This window comes from Leishmania mexicana, chromosome 13 (genome assembly GCF_000234665.1).
Source record: "Leishmania mexicana MHOM/GT/2001/U1103 complete genome, chromosome 13".
Taxonomy (NCBI): Eukaryota; Euglenozoa; class Kinetoplastea; order Trypanosomatida; family Trypanosomatidae; genus Leishmania; species Leishmania mexicana.
Window position 1 is genome coordinate 197,340 of NC_018317.1, and position 20,769 is coordinate 218,108.

Here is a 20,769-nt window from a genome sequence, read left to right on the forward strand (position 1 = left end):
GTCGACTCCTCCGCCTGCACCCCCCCGGTCTCCCTTCTGTGTGGGCTAGTCTCGGTGTGCGCTGGTGTATGTGTGTGCGTGCACTCTTTCTATTTCTCCCGTACGTTGAGCGAGGCGGCCTGTTTGTTGCAGGCGCTTCACACTTCGCCATGGACGCCACGAAGTGCGTGTCGAAGCAACAAAGTCACGAGGAATACGAATCGAGAAGTCGCGGCGACACTGCGTCGGGGGTTGCACGAGACCCGCAATGTTTGCGTGTGTGTGTGTGTGGCGAGAGATGGGGGGTGGGGGGATGCTGGGCAACGAGGGAGGCGGAATCGTGGCTGGGGAGAGAGAGCGGCGTCGGGAATGGTCCCAGGGCTCTTCCCTGCACCGCCGCCTTCTCCCAATTCCTCTTTGCCATGGCCGGTCTGCCTGCCACCCCACCCCTTCCTGTGCATCGATCGCTGCTGCGCCACTTTCTTGCGCTGAGCAGCACCCACACACACACACACATACATACATACCCACGCGTGCCTACAGTATCGCAGGCGTCCACGAAACATGGAAACCGCTGGTGCTTGCACGCACTCCCCCCCTCACCGGCGCGGCTGCAGCTGCTGCGGTTGAACTGTTGCCAACCACCGCCACTGGAGCTCAGTCCAGTCGTCGTTGAGCGCACCCTGACATCCTTACCCTTGCTCTCCCCTCGCCTCTCACTACTGCTACTTTCTCTCTCTGTGCCTGCCTCGCCATATCGCCGGCCGTTACTGTTTTGGGGGACTGGAGTACACGTGGGCGCATCCCTGCTGTACACCTCCTCTTTCTCGATACGCACGCACCTCCGCCAGCGCGCCAACCGCGCACGCATACCTGCACCCTTCAAAGCACGCGTGTCGCTCTCTGGCCAAGGTACAGAGACCGCGGCACATCCCACACACGTACGCACGCATAGACCATACATCCATCACCCACCCGCACGCCCAGCTCAGACACACCATACACACCATACACACCCATACACACCCATACAAGCACGGCTAACCTCAGTATAGGCACCTTCTCCTTCACGCAGACTAACGGAAACACCGCACCGGGGCAAAGAGGTCAAGAACGCGAACTGGATTCTTCGGCTGCGTCATCATCCCGCTGGGCGGAGCGCGCATACACGCACACACGCTCGTGCTTACGTATTGGTGGCGGGAAAAAAAGGACGACATGTCGTCCAAGTCAGCCAACACACGCGGTGCCGCTGGAAGTGGCAGTACTTACAACGCGCAGCGGCACGAAGGCGGTCGTCCCAGCGCGCGCCGCGCCACTGCGCCGCGGCCGGAAGCGATGCCGAAGGGCACCGCCGCCGGCGCTGAGAAGGGCCGACCAACGAGCGTGCACCAGAAGGTGCACATCAGCGGCCCGCGCTCGTCTGCGCAGCGTCAGCTGTTGGAGGAGGATGCGCAGGTGCAACGCGAGCCATCGTCGTCATCGTCGATGCACGCGCTGAACGCGTCCTCCCCAGCCTTCATTCCGTATCAGTACTTGGAGCAGCAACAGTGCGGTAATGCTGGCGACAACGCCTCCGCCGCTGCTACGCAGAGCGTTTTCTCATTCACGGCCACGTCCTCGCTGATGTACATGGGCAGCACAGGCGGCGGCAGCTCCGTCTCCTCCCCGCTCGCCTTCGCGGTGTCGTCGAATGCGGGCCATCCCACTGCCATGCTGTCGCCTTTCTCCCCTTCCTTGGCTGCAAAGCAGGACTCGCTGCTCAGTAGCGCCGCCCTTGCCTCCGTCGCGTCAACCGCCGCGAGTGGCTCTGCACTTTCTACACAGCCGTCCGATCAACTGCGCGGCGCGTACGCGCGGGCAGCCGCCGCAGCCGCCGCTTCGTCCGCGCCGCACCTTCAGCACACCGATCCATACGCCTCGGTCGCCGCCGCGCCGAACTCTGCCGTCCCCGCGGGGACGGCAGCTGCTCCGCCACCCACTCAGTTGGAGCCGCAGCAGCGCTGTGCCACGCGCAAGACTCCGGTCGCGGCGTCGTCAACCGCCAAAGCCGTGTACGGACCGTCGGTTCCAGTGTTCCACTCGCAGTTCATCGACATTGCCACAGGCAACACCTCCATGACTCCTCTCGCCCTTTTACAGGAGCAAGCCGACGGCGACGACGTTGACCGCGTCAGCGAGGCTTGCGACGACCACCACGCAGGGGCCGAAACAGCACCAGAGCCGACGACCATTGGCGCTGCCGCTGCAGTGCCGTGGTCCCCACCGACGCTGGCACAGGACAGGAAGGAGGGAGAGACGCAGAAGGTGCGCCAGGCGTCCAACTCGGCCAGCCAGCAGCCCTCGCAGCGCCGTATCTCGGCAGCCACCGCGGCTGTCCTGGCAAGCCAAGACGCACGGCTCGCGGAGCGCTCTCAGCGCTACGCCGAGGCTGAGCAGCTGCTCTACGAGCCGGTCTCTGCAACTACCCGCGCCGCCCTGAGCGCGAATGGGGCATCTTCTCAGCGCCCCAGCAGCAAGAACGCGAACGACGCCGCCACTGCCAAGCCGGCCGCGAAGGCCCAGCGACACACGTCTGCGTTCACGACGGCCACGGCGAGCGAGACGGAGACGACCACACATGAGACCCCCAAACGCCGCTCACCCATGATATCCACGGCAACCGTCGGTACCAGCAACGGTAACAAGGCGCGAACGTCCGTCACGCCCAGCATCGACGGCGGTGCATCCACAATGAAGCGCTTACACACCTGCCTGGGGTGCACCGATGAGCGCACAGAAGGGGACCGGACGGGGTCGGTTATGGGACTAACCGGCTCCACGCGCCGCGGCCTGCCTGCTTGCGGCGATGACAGGGATGACGAGGGGCGACGCAGCGACACCGTGACCCCAACGACGACGCCGGCCAAGGTGCTGGCGGCTGAGAGCTCTCCGTTCGTGGCGGCTGCCGCTGCCTCTGGCGACGCATCCACCGGCCGCGCGCACTGCCGCTCCGTGTCGCGGGAGGACAGCTCTGTTGCTCACTCTGAGTCCGGCTTGGGCGAGTCGACGCGGCACACCCGCGTAGTCCAGCAGCAGCACAGCAGCGGTAGCAGCAGCAGCAACGCCCACCTTCAGCGCGCCATGATGCAGCTCATTGCACAAATCCAGACGAACACCACCACCAAAGGACACGCCTCCTCGTCCGCCGCTGCTGCCACTGCCATCACGCCGAACAAGTCTAGCATCCAAAACGCCGCACTTGGTGAGACGGGTGCTACAGCTGCCACCCCCGCCGCCTTCAAGACACCTGAGGTCGAGCGGGTCCCGTCGGCCCGTCCTAGCGCGTCCAAGAACGCTGCGATCCGCAACATCACCACCATCATCCACACACCGAACACGCCCGGCGCACATCACGGCCACTCTTCTGCGGTCACGAAGACGACGATCACGTCGGAGACGTCGCGGCATCACCACAGTGCTGCGGAGACTTCGGTGCCGGCAAAGGACTCGCGTGGCGCGGCGCCGAAGGGCGCGCAGCGGTCGCTTGCAAGCTGCCTTGAGGCCATTTCACCTCAGCGTGGAGAGAGTGCGCGCAACAGCAGCAACGCAGCGGGGGCGGAGCTGGCGACCGCCACGTCACAGGGACCGCTGCCGTCGTCGTCCTCGGCGTCCTTCATGTCATCCGGGACTGCAGGGGCGATGCCGGTTCCGCGCTCGCAGCGACGTGGCACAAAGCAGGGGTCCTCCGGCGCCACTTCCGCAGCCTCTGCAGGTGCCGCTGAGTCTCGCTCGCTGACAGCGCGGGCGACCAACTATGCGGTTGTGATCGAGGGCCACATGCAGCGCCGTGTCACGGCTGTCTCGTCCGCGGTACTGAAGCGAGGAGTCTGCGTTCTGTTCGAGGAGGACCGCGGAATCGACATGGGCCGCGTCGTGCAGTGCGACGTGCTGGACGGTGATGGGGCTGCCGGCACGCTGGCCACAATGGCCTCGGCGACATCGCCGCTCAGCCGCAAGGACCGCCCCGCACCTGTGCTACGACCAGCCACGGCGGAGGAGGAGTACCGCTGGCTGTACGCTGACGTCAAGGAGGCGGAGGCGACGTTGGAGCCGTGCCGCGAGGCGGCCGCGCGTCTTGGGCTGCCGGTGAAGGTGGTGGCGGCCGTGTATCAGTTCAACAAGGCCAAGCTCACCTTCTATTACGAGAGCCCCACGCGCGTCGACTTCCGTCCTCTGCTGCCCTCGCTTTTCTCCCGCTTCCACTGCCGCATTTGGATGGCTCGCCTGGAGACACCCGAGATGACCGCGGCGGCGTCTGGTGGTGTCGAGGATGGTGCCCCCAGTCACTTGCAGACAGAGAAGAGCGCTTGAGGGCGCCATGCACTGCTGATGCGGTCGGTGCGGCGTCCTCGCTTGTGACGTGCAGGAGCGAGGGATTGGAGCGAAGAGGTCCCCTTCTCTCCGTGTGTGCAGTGACCCACACGCATCGCGCTTTCACTCTCGCCCGCTCTCTGTCAGCGAAACCTCCACCTCTCCCCTTGCTCTCCTCTCCCCTCCCCCTGACGAAGGGAGAGGGCGAGTGCAAGGACGCATTGCCGTGCATCGGGTTGAGCAAAACGCTGTGTACGGTGTGCGCACGTCGTCAAGTTGCCCCGCTCTTCCTCTGTTGTTGGTGTCTGCGGCTGCTTCTGTGCGCGCTTGCCGTTTAATTGTTTGTTTTCCTACGCATGTTGTGCTCGGGGCTCTCGGCTGCGGTGTTTCTCGGCAACGCGCATGGGCACGACGCGCCCACGTGGATGCAGGCAGACAGACACGCGCACGCAGACATGCATGGGTATTGAGCTTCTTCATTGCCAGCGCATCATCCTCACGCCCCCCTCTTGAGTCGCCGCTTTCTTGGCTTCTTCGCTGGGAGCGCACGGCCGCTGCTGTCGTTGTCGTGCCTGCTTACATGTGTGTTTCGCCTCGATGTGTTGATAAACTGTTCACCCCACCGCGCCGACGTCAGCGCAACGGAGCAGTGGGGAGAGGGTGGGAGGATGGGGGGGGGGATGGGGCGGGGCGGAAGGGTGTTGTCCCACTGCGCTGTCTGTTCTCTCTCTTTGCCCTCTTGTGCGCCTCAGTTTCTCTCGCCCACATGCCCCCCCCCCTCCCCCTTCCCCATCGTCTGTGCTGCCACAACCGTCGACCACCACGTCTACCGTGGCGTTGCGCGCTTCTGTTTTTTAAGGTACGCGTATGGCGTTCATTTGTCTCACGCAAACGACGTCCTCCCCCTCCTCCCCTGCCCCCCTTTTCACCTCTCTGCTGGCGTATTTCGTGCCTCTCTCTCTGTGTGCCTGTGTGTGTGCCTACGAGGGGGAGGGGGGAGTTGCTTGGGTGATGTTCTCGCTCCTCCTCGGGTGGGGCTTTCTTGTGCGTTTTTTTTTTTTGGGAGGGGTGGGGGTGGACGACGGACGCTGCAGATACGTCGCACCGTGTGTGGTGCCTCCTCTTCAGACGGCATGGTTTTCTCATGCATGTGTCCTACACACATCGTCTTTGTGTGCGCGTGTGTGTGTGTGTGTGTGTGTGTGTGTGTGTTGCCACTCTCTCTCTCTCGGACGGTTATTTTTCTTTCATGTATGCACGTATTTTGATGCGTTCTTCAAGAACGGAGCCGCATTGACCCCCCTCTCTCTCTCTCTCTCCCTCCCTCCCTCCCTCTCCACCCCCAACGCCGGCATGCGCGCATGGGTACCTTTGTGTTGGGTGGCCGGCGTGTGTGTACCGTGTGCGCACGGCTCTGGTGGCCACGTGGCACCCCCTCCCCCTTTCTTGCATGCCCATGCGTCGCTGCCGCGGAAGGAAGGGGAGAGGGGGGTGGGGCAGCAGCAGCAGCAGGAGCAGCATCGAAGAAGCGGTGCGCTGGGGTTGGTAATGTTGAAAACCATGTACATGTGTGTTAAACGGTGACGATGATGAGTGGTAAGAAGCGAGAGAAGAGGTTTGTGCATGCGTGGGCCTCTGTTGTTTGCGTGGGCGGCGTGGGAATAGGAGGGCGAAGGAGAGACAGACACGTCCTCACCACCACCACCAACACCACCCGTCCGCGCACAGAGTAGTGAAGGTTGTGACGTGCGGGCAGTTAGATGATGGCGAGGAAGTCTTATACATGCGCATGTATACATATATATATATACATATACCTGTGTGTGTGCCGCTAAAGCACAGACACACAGACACAGCACGAAGATACTCTGTGATGGGTGGAGGCGCTAAAGGGTTGTACGTGCACGAGAGAGGAGGCGGGTCGGTGAGTCGTGGCCGCCTCCGCTGCGCGTATCCTTTCTCCCTGATGCATGTGCGTATATCTTTGTCGTCGTCGTCTCCCAGATGCATGGCTGTCGTGGCGCGTTCGGTGTATGCGCGTGCACGGTTGATGCGCTGATGATCTTCTTCCATAGACAGCACCTAAAAGGGAAAATAACCAAAAGGGATGCCGAATGGTGGCCGAGGGGAGGGGGAGGGGGGCATCTCTCTCTCCCCCTTTCTCCGTCTTCGCTGGTGTGCCTCCTCGTTCTCATCGCTGTGGTTGACGGCTGTGCTCTCTCCCTCTTACCGAGCACCCACCCACCCACCCACCCCACACGCGCACCTGAGAGCACCTCTTGATGCGTTAGTAGTGGTGAGGCGTGCGCTCTTCGCACGCACGGTGCGCGTCGTCAAGGCCGCAGTCGACAGAGGTGCGCGCTCTTCAGGGGCAGAGGAGAGGGCAAGGGTGGCAGTAAGGACTGAAGGCTTCATGGAGTGCTCGCACATGCACTCTGTGTGCTGCCGTTTAGCTGCCATTGTAAGCGCCCATGCAGAGCGCCGGCAGCTGCGGTCAACACGCCGTGACCCACCCCCTCTCCTCTCGTTATTCTCCCCCTCCCCCTCTGCTCCGCTCCTGCTGGCTGAGATGTGCGCCGACACACGTGCCCCACACATCGACGCAGCCGGCAGCTGACTTTCCGCACCGCTATGCCGTGAGCGGGTACTCTTCTCATGCGCTCTCCTTATCCGCTTTCTCTTGCCTTTGTTTATGGGTCGTCTACGGTTGACCTGCCCCCCCCCCCTCCTGTCCCCCTAGAATGTGACGTGCGCATGTACTTTTACCCTCACATAAACCTGACAGACAGCGTTGGCCAACAGGAGGCACCCGCAGTAGAGCGGTGCGGCGCACGAGAAAAGGGGAGGGGCTTGCGAGAGGGTACAAGAAGTCGGAGGGTCACGCGCGTTGGCAGTCTCGTCACCCCATCGCGCACCCGACTCCTCGCCCCCCAGCCATCCACCGCACACGCACACACACACACACACGTAGACTTTCTTCTGCACACGCGTACACGCGCCCATTGAGCTGACAGCATCGCTGTCGCATCTTGCATGCTATCACAGAGTTCGACCGATAGATTCCTTCCTCCCCTCCTCGCACATACACACATACACACACACACGCACGGGTGTGGTCTATCTTGCTCACGCCACCGCGCTCCTTCACCGCATCCACTCTTGCGCGGAGGTGCTCCCCTTCCGTTTCGCATTCGCCTTCATCGTCACCGCTCGATCCGCTGCTCGCCTATCTCCTCTTGGACGTGTTGACGCCAGCGCTGTGCTTGCTTGGCGGCGTGTTCGAGAGGGAGGGGACCGAACTCCTGCGGCCCCAAAATGAGTAGTGCATCGTGCAGTTCACATGGCAGCCGCCGCCGCAGCACCAGCAGCACACGCCACCACCGTCGACTTGAGGATACCCGGTCGCCATCGCTGGAAGGCTCACGTGCCACGATTGCAGCAACGGTGAGTCACACCAGCGCCAGCGCACCGGATCGCGCTGCATGCTACGGCGACATCTTCGTGGTGGATGTGGCGAGTGGTGACCACTTTCATATCACGGTTGCCTTACGAGGTCCCTTCCATCCCTTGACGTCCGTGACGCACGGTGCACTGCAGCGCACCGTGCGCAACCTGCTCCTGGCCTCACCCAACACCCACACGGGGGACTCGACAGTGCAGTCGCACCCGCTTCTGCTGCTCCTGCTTGATGGCGTGCCACTCGATGACAGCGATGCCGTGACGCTGCCAAATGGCGCGGTCGTGGAGGTGCACCGCGGCTCTGCCGACTCGCCGCCTCGGTCTGTGGCGCTGCCATCAGAGCAGGGGATGCCACTGCCGTCAACCTCCGCGGTTAGCGCGGCGAGCGCACGCCTGTCTGCGCTGGAGGCAGTGAATAGCGACCCTACCGAAGAAGAGAAACTCTGGAGAACGCAAGCCACCCCGACAGCGACGACAGTGCCGTCTCCGCGCGGCGCGGGAGGTGCGCCTTCCAACGTCGGTTTACGGAGCGACGTCGACAACGTGGCTGGGACCCGTGACAGCGCCTCGTCGTACGCGCTCGTGCGCACCAGTGGAACGGCAACGACCAGCAAGTCGAGGCCGCGGTGTGCGGTCACGCTGTTGTCCGCGTTTCACGCGAGCGCGCATGAGGACAAGCTCGTGTCGAGGCAGCGGATACCATCGTCGTGGCTGCCAAGCAGGCATGGCGGCGTTGGTGTGTCTGCACGGCTATCAGAGGAGGAGACCACATCGGCCAGCAGGCAGGTGTCGAGCCTGCACACCGTCAAGGACACACAGCGGCCTTGGCACCGGAGGACCACCACATACAGCCCCATCAGCGGACATCCACACGTACATGAGGGCGACGCAGCTGTGAGAGGAGAGACTGCTTCTGCTGCTGGTGCACGCACGCCGTCCTCTGCATCATCAATGTTGACGCCGCACCTCTCCGCTGCCTTTACGTCGCCTGCCTTTAGTCAAGACTCATTAGCAGCCACCGAGGAGCCCCTTACACACAGGCGGCACGCACCGCCCAGCTTGCCCCGCGCCTCCGCCGCCGACGACAGGTCCTCGTCTACCTCACTATGTCCCCGTCGTGCAGCGCCCTCGGCTGAACCGCGACCGACGTCGTCCGCGTCGGATTTGGTGCCAGTCGCACTGCAGAATACCGCCGCGTCTGATCGAGGCTCACAGGCTGTGCCGGCGTCGGTCCTGCCTGCGCCACCCACCGACCACCCGCAACTGCAGACGTCAGCGCCGCTACCGTCATCACCCCCGCTGCAGCTGACCGCGCAGGAAATCTACGACACTCAGCGGAGCTCCATCGCCGCCGCGGCTGCCGCCGAGCAGAGACGCCTCCTCACACGTCTGCAGCAGCGGTGTCGGGTGCTCGAGGAGGAGAAAAAGGCGCTGCTGACGGCGCGCCTTGGTGCGCTGAGGGCGCAGGAGTCCGCAGGCCTTCTGCGTGCGCTGCGAGAGGCCCAGGAGGAGACCGCCGCTGTGGAGGTGGATGCTGTGCGTGCTCGCCTCGGCGAGCATCGCGAAGACTTGCTTAGCCACTGGCTGCGCGTGCTGCAGTTCCACAAGGACACGCACTACGCCATGCCGAGCGCGCTGTTGCGTGAGCTGGAGGATGAGGGCGAGGCGCTCACCCTTCACTGCCTATCCTCCATCGCCGGCTATCACACCCAGAAGGCCCGCCTGCAAGCGCTGCAGCGGCAACGCGTGTTGAAGGAGGCGGAGGTGGCTCGCCTGCGGTGGGAGGCCCAAGTGCGCCAGTGCACGGCGGAGGAGCAGCGCGGTTGTCTGCGGGTGGTGGCGCGGCTGAGGCCGCCAAACGAGCGCTCCTGGCTCCCTGCGTCGGTGCTCGCGTCCGCTGAGGCGGGAGAGCTCGACGGCGGCTACGGCGTCCGCGTGTTGGAGGGCTCGCCGGATCCTGCCCGCGGCACCCAACAAGTGATTGCGCCTGTCCCGTGTGTGGTAGAGGTAACCGACCCGCCGCGCGATCTGCGTCGCCGTTACGCGCTCTGGGCGGCCTACAACGCCGCCAACGCAGGGTCGCAGCAGCGCCTCTTCGAGGATCAGCTGCAGCCGCTGCTCGAGCACATGTGCCGCACTGGGCAGAACGTCGCCGTCCTGGCATTCGGCGCTGTCGGCAGCGGCAAAACATTTGCGCTGTTCGGCTCCCGCGCCGCGCAGCTGCCACCGCAGTCCGTGAGGACAGCGAGCAAGGGTGTGCTGCCGCCGCAACCCCACGGAGTCGGCGGAGAGTCCGCCAGCGCTGGGGTGCTCAGTGACTTTGACCTCAGCAGCAGCCGAAGCCACAGCGAAGGCGACGACGTCGGCCGCATGCCGAACGGCGTCACTACCGTGGGGGCGCCGGGGCGCCGGGGTATTACCCGCTGCCTTGACCCCGCCGACGCGGCGAGGGAGGCTCAGGTGCTCGAGTTCTTGGCCGAGACTGAGGCTGCGAAGCGGCGGCAGCGCAGTGCGGAGCGGCACGCACGAGAGGAATGCGGCTGGCGGGAGCGGGCCGGGATCGAGGAGGGTGATGGGCTGCTGCCGCGCGCGGTGGCGTGGCTGACGGCGCACCTGCGCAGCGAGTCGCCGCACGGCAAGGCCAGCGGGCCAGTGGTGAAGTCCATCGTCTTCTCCATGTACGAGGTGTACAATGATCACGTGTACGACTTGCTGCCAACCCCTCCTCCGAGTGCTGCAGGCACCACTGAACCCGGCAGCAAGGCCTCGTGGGCGGCGTGGCCTCGATGGAACGCCGGGTGGCTGCCCGCCCCGCACATCAAGAACAGCAACCCGGGGAACCTGACGGAGCTGCAGCTGGAGTTGTTGCCGCCATCCACAGACAGACGTGGCGCTGTCAGAGACGGGTCAGCCACTGTCTCGCACTTGCCGGCGCAGCAGCCAGAGCAGCCCCAGTGGCGCGTCAAGGCGAGCGAGATGGAGGTGCGCTCAGCAACGGAGGCGCTGCAGGCGATCCACCTCGGTCTCCACCGCCGCCGCTCCGCCGCCACGCTTCGGGGGGCGCAGTCGAGCCGCAGCCATCTCTTCCTGCGCTTCCGAGTCAAGGTGCAGCGGCCCGTCATGCCGGCGAAGTCGTCGAGCGTTGCGATGCAGTGGGCGTCAGCCACTTCTGTGGCATCCGCGTTGGAGGTACCGGGCATCGGCGCTCTGATCGGCAATGCCGCAGCGTCTGCGGACGCCACGGGTGCTGCAGGCAAGCCGAAGGGCTACGACTTCCTGCGCGCCGCACTCGCGATGCCTTCTGAAGGAGCAACCAGCGCCCAGCCGGCAGCGCCAGCGTCATCGCTGACCTGTGTCGCGGAGCTGCTCTTCACTGACTTTGCCGGCAGCGAGCGCATCGAGCTCAGCGGTGTCACAGGCGACGCGCTGAAGGAGGCGCAGTACATCCACTCGAGCCTGAGCGCCGTGTCGGAGGTGCTGACGGCGTTGGCGCGGGCACATCCCCGCCGTGATCGCCAGGGCGAGGCAGAAGCGGCGGCGAGGCAGCCGAGGAAGCAGCGCGGCGGTGGCGGGACGCCACCACTAGCGGCTGCCGCGTTGGTACAGCGCTGGGGAGCGATGGTGAACTGCCCAGGCGTCACGCTGTCGCGCAGCCCGCCGGTCTTCCTCCAGCCACGCTTCACGAAACTCAGCGGTGACCGCGACACCCGGCAGCGCAGCGGGCACGAGGACGGCCTTGCACTGCGCAGGCGCGAGCTGGCGCTCATGGACAAGCACGTAGCTGAGGAGGAAGGTGCGCAGTGGTGGCGGTGTTGGCGTGCCGCGCCGCCGCACGTGCCGTTCCGCACGTGCAAGACGACGCAGCTGCTGCAGTCTGCGCTGGGCGCGCCGTGCAAGTCGCTGGTGCTGGCGTGCGTGCAGCCGTGCAGCGTGTCGGAGGTGGTGCTGCCGGCGAGCCTGCACGACCGCAAAGGCCCACGCACGCGTGCGGCGGCGCAGTCGGTGTTCGCTCACCAGGCGCCGGTGATGCTCTCCGAGGTGCACGCCACGCTAACCTTTGCTGAACGCATCCACGACGCATCGCAGGACGGCGGCAAGGCCAAGCGAGCGTAGTGGCGCACAAAGGGGGTGGGGGATGACGTGTATGGGTAAGGATGCTGTGCATTGGGCTTCGGCTACACAGGACGAAAAATAAAACGGGGCGGCGCGGCTTGCGATTGCCGCCGTGCGCGTGTGCCACGCCAGGCCCGGGGCGCGAAGGCAACCCCGCCCCGGCCCCCCGCCAAACCCTGCCCAGCACCCCACAAAAAATCCGCCCCTCATCTTTGCCCACGGGTGCCCGGCCAGTCCAGCACGCCCCTCGGCGTTTGGGGAGGGGGTACGGGGCGTTCGCGCCGCCTCGGGGTTGGGGGGAGGCCAGGTTGGGGGGGGGGTATTGGGCGCGTGTCGTGTTCACGGGCGTCGGGGCATGGCTGAGGGAGGGGGGTCGGCGGCTGACATTCACATCGCCTCATCGGGGGCTTGCGTGTGCACGGTGCGGTGCCGCCATGACGTGCCGTTCGCCAATCACTTCTTCCCGATGTTGTTTTCGGTCTTGATCCCATAGTCCAAGGCATGTTGATCCGTTTATATGTTGACAACACATCCGTTTTCTCTGCCACACAACACGAGCTGAACCCCGCCTTGCCACAGGCACCCATTGAATGATGCGAAGCAGCCGTGGACATGCGGTGCGGCAATGCGCTGACCCAGTCATCTACGCTCGGCCTCTGCACCCCCCCCCCAAATCTAACCACTACCCGCCCTGCAGCCGCTCCCAATCATGCCGGCCGCCACGCGGTGCAGCACCCCCACCGGGGTGGCTCAGGCTCCCCCCCACCAATGGGCAGTGAGGGCCGGGGGGCGGGATGCGCTCTAGTCACGCTGATACGCTGCTCATCACATGGATGGCACAGACGTGTGTTCAGTGTCGCAGGTCGCGACGGCGCCACCCCATCCAAGGAGCCTCACCGCTGCCATCAGTAGCGGATACATCGCTCTAACCTCCCCACATCGTAGGTGCTTGACCCCGTCACACCACCCGAAGTGGCTCGGCATTTGGCAAGGCTGGGTGTGTGTGTGTGTGTGTGTGTGGGTACTGGGCCCTGAGATACGACGCACGGAAAGGTGTATCCTCCCTGCCATCAGGGATTGCGGATCCCGCACGAAAAGGAAACCGACATGCGCGCGTGCACGCAGCCAAAAGCGTCCACACCTCATCGCCTATACAGCAGAGGGATGCGCCCTCAAGAGTGGAGAAGGTGCGCGCACGCACACAGAACAACGAGAACCATCACTGTGCGCTGCGCTCCTTCCCATTTTTTCCCGTTTTGCCTACCTACAGATCATCCAAGAAGTTCTTCACCGCCTCTCCAAAAGCCCCGGTCGCCTGCGCGGCGCTCTGCTGCAGGCTGCGCGCGGCCTCCGTGACATGCCAGAGAGCGTCGCTTGCGGTGCCGGGCGCGCCCATGCCGCCGCTGCTGACACGCGGACCGCCGCTGGCGCAGTAGGTGTCCTCAGGCACGTATGCCTGGTTGCCAAGACCACGGAAGTCAGGCCCGGCGCGCGGCGCCGCCGAGGCGGACATTGACAGTGGCGTCGGCGTGGCCGACCTCGCTGTGGCCGCGGAGGCCGAGACGTTCGTGGGATTGTTGCCGCCCGCGCCGTACGGCTGGTGCGTTAGCGGCGCCGGTGTCGTCGCCGGCACGTTCGTGTCATCGAAGAGGTCACCGTTGACGTTCTCCGCGCTCTTGCCGATGAAGCCGGTCTGACGCGGCGCCTGCGGTACCTTCGGCGCATGCGGCTCACCGCGCCCAAGCATGGTCGGGTCCACCGCGCGGGCGGCGGCGGCAGCCAGATCGGCCTGGCGCTGGCGCTCCGTCTCTGCCTCGGCGGCTTTGCGTTGCTCTGCCTCGCGGTCGTACAGGAGCTCTTCGGGCACCGGCCGCGTAGACTCCTCGATGGTGCCCTCCACGCGGGCGATACCGCCGAAGCCCTTCTTCTTTCCCTTCGCGCCAGGCGCCGCACCGCTGCCGCCGAGCTTCTTCGCCCCGAGCCCGGTGGGCTTGGAGGAGATCGCCACGACCGGCGCCACTGTCGCGGGGCTGTCCTGTGCCGTCACGTCGGGGCTGGCGCTGGAGGTAGGCGACAGGGACGACCCAGCGGCGACGGCGGCAGCGCCAAAGAACGTCGGAGAAGCACATTTGCCTGACTGTGGCGACGGCTCGCACGCCAACTGCGGCACGGGCGACGCCGGCGGTAGCTGCCCGTTCTGCGTGAAGTCGTTCACGGCCTTGTCAACCATGCGCTTGTACAGCGCGGCGGCGGGGGAGGTGTAGAAGGACTTGGGGTCTATATTGCCATGCTGCTTCAGGAACTGCTTCGCCCTGCTGTTGCCGCCAAGCGCCACACGCAGTGCCTCTTGCGGGCGCCAGCTGTCAAGCTCCGCGGACTTCATGAAGGTGATATGTACCCCCATGCCACGGTGGCGGCCGCAGCAGTCCATGCATAGGAAGAGGCCGTACGTCACGCTGCACCAGCTCGGGTTCTTCTGCGGGCAGTCGAAGCAGATGCGGTTGTCCGGCAGCTGCCGCATCACCGCGACGAGCTCCTTCGCCTCTTCCGCCGTCTCCGGCACCTTCAGATTGCCGGTGCTCGCCATCGCTCTGCCTCTCGTCTTCCACGCTCCCGCGGTGCCTCCCCGGGTGCGGTGGTGTGGTGGTGGTGTGATGATATACCAAGCAGGCACGAAGAATCTTTGACACCCGCTCCGACAACGGCGGCGACGGCGATGGAATGGGGTGGGCCGCTAACGGGCTATTGTACTTGAACAGCGTCAACACAGCAGAACGCGGAGCGAGCAGGGCAAAGGAGGAGGAGGAGGTCGCCGGATTGAGAGAGCACGGAGTCCCAAGAGGATGTAGCACCCACACCCACACACACAGGCAGACACGTACGCACAGAGAGCTTGAACGACAGTACCTGCGCGACGACCGTGGAAGGTGTGCATCACAGCGGCGACGAAGAAGAAGAGGGCGAGAGGTGGTGGGGCGAGGAGGTGATTCATGAGGAATGCACCGCTGGGAGAAGGCCATTACGTCGGAGGAGGGGTTCCTCTCGAGATCGCCCCTCATGCCTCCCGGGGCAAAGGTGGGTGGGGTGGGTGGCGGCAGCGGCGAGGACAGCACGCATTCGAAACACACTTAGAGCCTTCAAGGAGAGGGATGACGTATTACCGTGTTGCCGGGGTGTTGTGGACACATGGTCTTGGTGCTTTCCCATCCTCTGCTGCTGTGGTGTCGGTGATGGGGGGAGGGAGGGAGGAAGGGGGGGGGTATGCACGCACATACACGCGCGTGCGTCCCTCGAAGCTGTGGCGACACACACACACACACACACACACACAAAGAAAATCAAACCGGTTGCTTAGCTCTCTCTCTAGCCTTCTCCCCACTCGCCCATCGGCAGACACTGGCGCTGACAACGGGGCTTCCGCCTTTTGCGGGAGGGGGGGGGGGGAGGTGCCGCCCGTGAGCACCGGCGCGCGCGCACCGCGACAGAGGGAAGAGACATAACGTGTGTGTGCGTGTGGTCCGCGCTTTTCCCCCACATTGGGACCAGATGCTTCAGGCATCGCGATATCGAGGCGGCCGCGGCGCCGTGGATGTGGGGCTGCTCACATCAAAGCTCGACCATCACCTTGCCACAGTTCTTCTGCTCGAACATCCAGTCAATGGCGTCGTACACACCTTCTAGGCCTTTGAACGTCGCGGGGTCGATGCAGACTTGCACAATCCCCTGCTCGTGCAGCGCACAGAGACGGTCAAAGTGCAGCTGCCCGTACTTGGCAAAGTGAGGGAGGAAGAAGGTAGAGAGGGAGGCGCTCTTGGCAAGCAGCTGCAACGGCAGCGGCTTGCGGCTCGGGCAGACTGCTTCGATGGAGCCGCGCTGGTAGGTCGACACGCAGCCTAGAGAGACGATGCGGCCGCGCGGTGCGAGGCTCTGGATCACAGCATTGAGGAGGTCGCCGCCAACGGATTCGTAGGCGATGTTGATCCCGCGTGGGTAGCAGCGCAGGAGCGCCGCCGCCGTGTTGCGGCCCTCTGCCTTGTAGTTCACCACCCCGTCGCACTTGAGCGTGTCGGTGAGAAAGACCTCCTTCGATGGCGAGGAGCACGTCCCGACGACTGAGCAGCCGTAGACGTGCTTGAGCAGCTGAACGGCAAACTGCCCTGTGCCGCCTGCCGCCGCCGTCACGACGGCGCGCTCGCCAGGCTGCGGCTGGAGGACGTGCTCAAGCGCGATGGACGCCGTCGTCGCACTCAGGTCGAGCGGCAGGTATTCCCTCGCCATACGTGGTATAGACTTGGCGTGCCGTCGCGCTACTACCTGGTACTCTGCAAAGGCGCCGTAGCTCTGAGTCACGACGGCGGCGCCCGCTTTCAAGTCTTTTACGCCGCTGCCTACGTCGACAACCTCTCCGACGGCCTCGAAGCCACAAGCGAAGGGCGGCCACACATCGGGCTGGTAGATGCCAGCCGTGAAGTTGATGTCGCTCGCGTTGATGCCAAGGTACTTGTTCTTCACGAGGATAGCCTTGGGGTGCAGCTCCGTTGGGAACGGTGCTTCAACGATGGATGCGACTGCCCGGAAGTTGGTGGAGAGCTCCCGGGCGACGATATGCCGGTACGTGCGCGCTGCTGCGGCCATTGCCTGCATGCGTGGGTGGCCGTAGCGGACGTGTCGTGCGGAGGAGACCGAAGGGAGGGATAGTGAGAGAGAGAACGATGGTGGAGGCTGAGGACGTGGAGGTGAAAAGAGGGTGGTGGGCGGCCTGCGGCGGCAGGAAAGCTATCGCCGGCGCACAGTGCGACCCGCGACCCAGCCTTTCACCCTGGGCGCCCCCGCGTGTGCTGCACTGTGCCTCCCCCTCTCATGCCCGAGCGCCACTCGACACCGAGGCAACCACGGGGGGCCTTCTCTTTTTTGGGGCGCCGACCATGATCACAACACATGGCGCCGAATGTGTGCCTGGGCGCGCGATGACGGACACATGCGCGCAGATGGCGTGCGAGCAGAGGGAATGTGAGCAAGAGAGGCCAATGCAGGGGACACACAAGTGACGAAGATCACACGAGTGATACTCGACGACTGCTGCAACGGACGCCGGGTGGAGAGGAAGCGCGGGCGAGGCGGGGTGTGGGGTGGGCGAGTCCGTGCATGGCACGAGAGGTAGATGGAGGACGAGGACACCTTGTCAGTGCCCCCCCCCCCTTCCCCAGCTCGCTGAGGGGTACAAGTAGACGACACGTGCAGACGTGTTTGACAGAGCGTGCGGAAAAATAGATAACAATGGCAGCAATAGGGTCGGAGAAATACAGCGCGCGCGCGGTGCACACACATTGCGCATGCCGAGGGAGAGAGAGAGAGACAGTGGAGTGGAGTGGGGACGGGGGAGACGAAGGGGGGAGGGTGACAGGAAGACACGTGAGCCGGGGAACGTATGCGGAGATACGGAGCACAGACACATGTGCAACACAAGCAGGGTCCAGGCAAAAGATGGCCCACATCTTTGCGGGAGGGGGGGGGGAGGTGCCTGTCAAGGACGAGAAGCCACGCTGCATCTGAGTCGATGTCTCCTCCACCACCTCCTCCGTCCGACATTAAAGTTTAGATGTCGCTCTCACTGTAATATGGCAGGAGGCGCACACACGCGCATTCCCTTCTCGCGCGCTGCCATACCTACCGGTGCGAGGCGGAGTTGCCATAGGGGTTTGCCTCCCACATCACCCAGTCGTCACTGTGCCCGCGCGTGGACGAGTCCTGTGGCTCTCCATCATGCAATGGCGGTGGCGTTTGCGGTGCGGACGCGCTCTCCGAGGTGTTGTTCGGCGGCGCCTGAGTCACACACGCCTCAGCGTAGCGGGCCGCCATGTCACGCACCCGCTCGGCGACCGAGTGCGGCACATTGCATGCTTCCTCCCATTCCTCCACAGCGGATGCCAGGCGGGTCTGAGAGGCTACCGCCGACAGGTCGCCGCTTGGCGCCTCCAACGGCCGTGACTTCGGCGTGACCGCCTTCTTTGCTGGCTGGGGCGCGTCGTTGTCAGCGTCCTCCATCAACTCCTTCGCAAGATCCTCGAAATCGTCGTCGTCGCCGCGGTCCGCGGCGGTCATGCGCTTGCCCACGGCGCTGTCGAGGGTGTCGGTGGCGGGGGCGCTGACTGGCGCCTGTGCCGGTAGGAGTGGCGCGGTCGGCTGCTGTGACGCGTCCTGCTCGAACTGCAGGCTGTCGTCGCTGCGCCGCATGCTTTGGTCATACTCCCGCTCCCACTGACCCAGTAGTGACTGCAGCATCGGGCTGAGCATGGAGGAGAAAGCCTGCAGCATGGGGTACTGCTGTTGCACGCCGCTGCTCTGCAGGAGTGTCTGCATAATGTTTGCCATGGCGGGCTGAAAGGCGCCGCTACCGCCTTCGAACCACCGTGTGGAGCGGCTGAGGACCATGCCAACGTAGCGCACCACGATGTTGCGTAGGTCCCGACTCCATTCCGCCGCGTTTGCCGAGCTTCGGGAGAGGTGCTGCATGACAGACACGTAGAAGTGCTCGAGGTAGCGCTGAAGCTCCTGCCGGAATGTCCCCACGCGCTGAGACACCTCCTCAACGGTCCTCCCAGCACTCGTGGCCGCTGCCGTCTGCTGCGTCATGAGGCTCTGCACAGTCGACATGCTGAAGATACGCTCGCTGAGCTGCCTCGCCTCATTCTGGGCCATATGCACCACAGCAGCTGGCGACTCGTCCGTTCCGTTGAGTCGCCGTTGTACCTGCTCCCGCAATGGCGCCCGCAGGCTCGCGAGGACGTTATAGTTGCCCGCTGCCAGCTGCATCAGCTGCGGCATTCCCAGGGTTGCCAGCGTGGTGCTCATGGCTTCGTTGATCCATGGCGTCTGCGTGTCGCTCGCAGAGGAGGCGCTGGTGTTGTTCGCCTGGAAGGCGGCCGTGGTGCGCGGTTGCTGCTGCTGTTCCTGCATCGCGGGCTGGGTATAGCTGTTACGATCTGTTGTGTCCGCCTGCAGCGTCACATGACTCACTGGGATCTGCGCAGAGAGCCGTCGCAGACGCTCCGGCAGTGCGTCCAGCTCCTCTGGCGTGCAGTGCACATGGATGTGCACAACCGATGGCTGCTGCGGCGGGTACTGCGGAGGCGACATCGACGGCGCTGCGCTGCCCACAAACACATCCATGCGTGGTGGCGAGGCAGCCGTGGTGAAGTGAAAAGTGGGCTGCGGGGCAGCACCACCGGCAGCAGCAGCAGGTGCAGGAGCAGCTGGTGGCTGCGGTGCCGCCGGGGAAGGTGTGGAGGACTCACGTTGCCCTGGCGCTGCGGCGTCCGCCGCGGCACCTGCACCCGTGCCACCAGGGGCTGGGCCTGCTGGTGCCGCCGCCGTCCCACCCGTCATTTCCGCTGGCGTAGCACCTGCGGTGGATGGCTGCTGCTGCTGCTGCTGCTGCTGCTGCTGCTGCTGCGACTGTTGAGTGCTCGCATTACCGTTCAGCGAGTTGGAAAGAACGGACGAGATCAGCCACGGCAGCTGCGAAGTAAAGGCGTTCACGGTGGCAGCCACCGCAGGGTTGGCTGCCGCTGCCGCTGCATCGATACCACTACCACCGGCATCTGTGCCGTCGCTCCTCGGCACGTTCGAGCCCATCTCATAAGAGAAGGTCACGTGCGGAGTGTTGTCTGACGCTGGAGGTGCTGTCGATGGCATCGACGACCCCTGCGGCGCCGTCTGCTGATGCTGCTGAAAGGCGGTAGAGATGGAGCTGGCGATCGTAGAGGCAAAGGGCTGCCAAGAGAAGCCGCCGCCGGAGACGTAGTTGTAGCCGTTGTTGTCCGCCGTACCAAAGGAGAACTGAGGCATCGTGAACTGGTGTTGTTGGTTCGGGCCAGCGCTGTGCTCTTCACCGCCTCCGTTGCTGCCGCCCTCCGGCTGACGGGGCTGCACAACAATGTGCACGGTGCTGCCTTCCTCCACACCGTAGCTACTCACCGAGTTGGGGTCCTGCATCAGTCGTCCGCGGTATAGCAGGCGGATGCCGTGCGTCGCGGGGTCGATGTTAAACCTGGCCATGAGGTTGTTGCGCAGCTCCGCCACGGTGATGTTTTCCAAGACGACGACATCGCCGCTGTTGTACGGGGCGGTGCCTCGGACTTGGATGCGCATCTGAGTGGTGAGGGAGGCTGGAGGGGGGAGAGGGGGCAGAGGGCACGCGAAACAGGAAAAAAATGAAGCACAAAGGGAAGAAATATGCCGACCGAAGGGCAGAGGACGACGAATGCGGCTGAGCACACACGCACACGCACACGCACAAGCTGGAGCGTGGGAGGAGGGAGGCGGAGGGAGGGGGGGCGACGGTTGTGTGTGTGTAGATATATATATATGTAGATGTGCTGCTGTGCACCTGTGTGTGTGGGTGGGTGTGGGCGCCACCACCACTTCCCCCTGTGCGAGCTCGATATGGAAATCAGTATGTGCAGCAATGAGCGCCACGGCCACTCGTCAGGGCGGTACACAGTGGGAGGAGAGAGAGGGGGGGGGGCGAAGTAAGCGAACAAAGGGAAAATGCGCGGCGAAGATAAAGGGGGTGGGGCGTTGTGTTGTGCACGCACCAGGTATGTACACGCGCGTCTGAATATACGGTCGATGGATAGGCGAAGGTGTGTGTGTGTGTGTGTATGTGTGTAGAGAGAGAGAGAGACGGGGGAGGGAGGATGGGGCGTTGAATGCATGAGAGGGCGATAACACTGGTTACGTCGCTGCGGCGAAAGAGGGCGGGTGGTGGTGGTTTCTCGCCCTCCTCCGGCCCCAAGCCTCGCGAGAGGAGAGCCACTGCAGTGTGTTCGCACCGCCGACGCCGCCGCATCTCTACCAGAGGAT

General features: G+C 64.3%; 5 protein-coding genes across 5 annotated transcripts; 2 read left to right on the top strand and 3 right to left on the bottom strand.

Annotated features, from left to right (window-relative positions):
* Positions 1-1,467: 1,467 nt before the first annotated feature.
* On the top strand, positions 1,468-4,332 carry LMXM_13_0690 (conserved hypothetical protein; the record flags this gene model as incomplete). Its single annotated transcript, XM_003873221.1, has 1 exon — positions 1,468-4,332. One exon carries the CDS (start codon positions 1,468-1,470, stop codon positions 4,330-4,332), a length of 2,865 nt encoding a protein of 954 aa, XP_003873270.1.
* Positions 4,333-7,647: 3,315 nt separating this feature from the next.
* Positions 7,648-11,904, top strand: LMXM_13_0700 (putative kinesin; the record flags this gene model as incomplete). The annotated part of the gene is made up of 1 exon (XM_003873222.1): positions 7,648-11,904. One exon carries the CDS (start codon positions 7,648-7,650, stop codon positions 11,902-11,904), a length of 4,257 nt encoding a protein of 1,418 aa, XP_003873271.1.
* A 1,264-nt stretch (positions 11,905-13,168) lies between these two features.
* Positions 13,169-14,491, bottom strand: LMXM_13_0710 (conserved hypothetical protein; the record flags this gene model as incomplete). Its single annotated transcript, XM_003873223.1, has 1 exon — positions 13,169-14,491. One exon carries the CDS (start codon positions 14,489-14,491, stop codon positions 13,169-13,171), a length of 1,323 nt encoding a protein of 440 aa, XP_003873272.1.
* Positions 14,492-15,510: 1,019 nt separating this feature from the next.
* Positions 15,511-16,548, bottom strand: LMXM_13_0720 (oxidoreductase-like protein; the record flags this gene model as incomplete). The annotated part of the gene is made up of 1 exon (XM_003873224.1): positions 15,511-16,548. One exon carries the CDS (start codon positions 16,546-16,548, stop codon positions 15,511-15,513), a length of 1,038 nt encoding a protein of 345 aa, XP_003873273.1.
* Positions 16,549-17,571: 1,023 nt separating this feature from the next.
* Positions 17,572-20,055, bottom strand: LMXM_13_0730 (ubiquitin-like protein; the record flags this gene model as incomplete). Its single annotated transcript, XM_003873225.1, has 1 exon — positions 17,572-20,055. One exon carries the CDS (start codon positions 20,053-20,055, stop codon positions 17,572-17,574), a length of 2,484 nt encoding a protein of 827 aa, XP_003873274.1.
* Between the last annotated feature and the right edge of the window lie 714 nt (positions 20,056-20,769).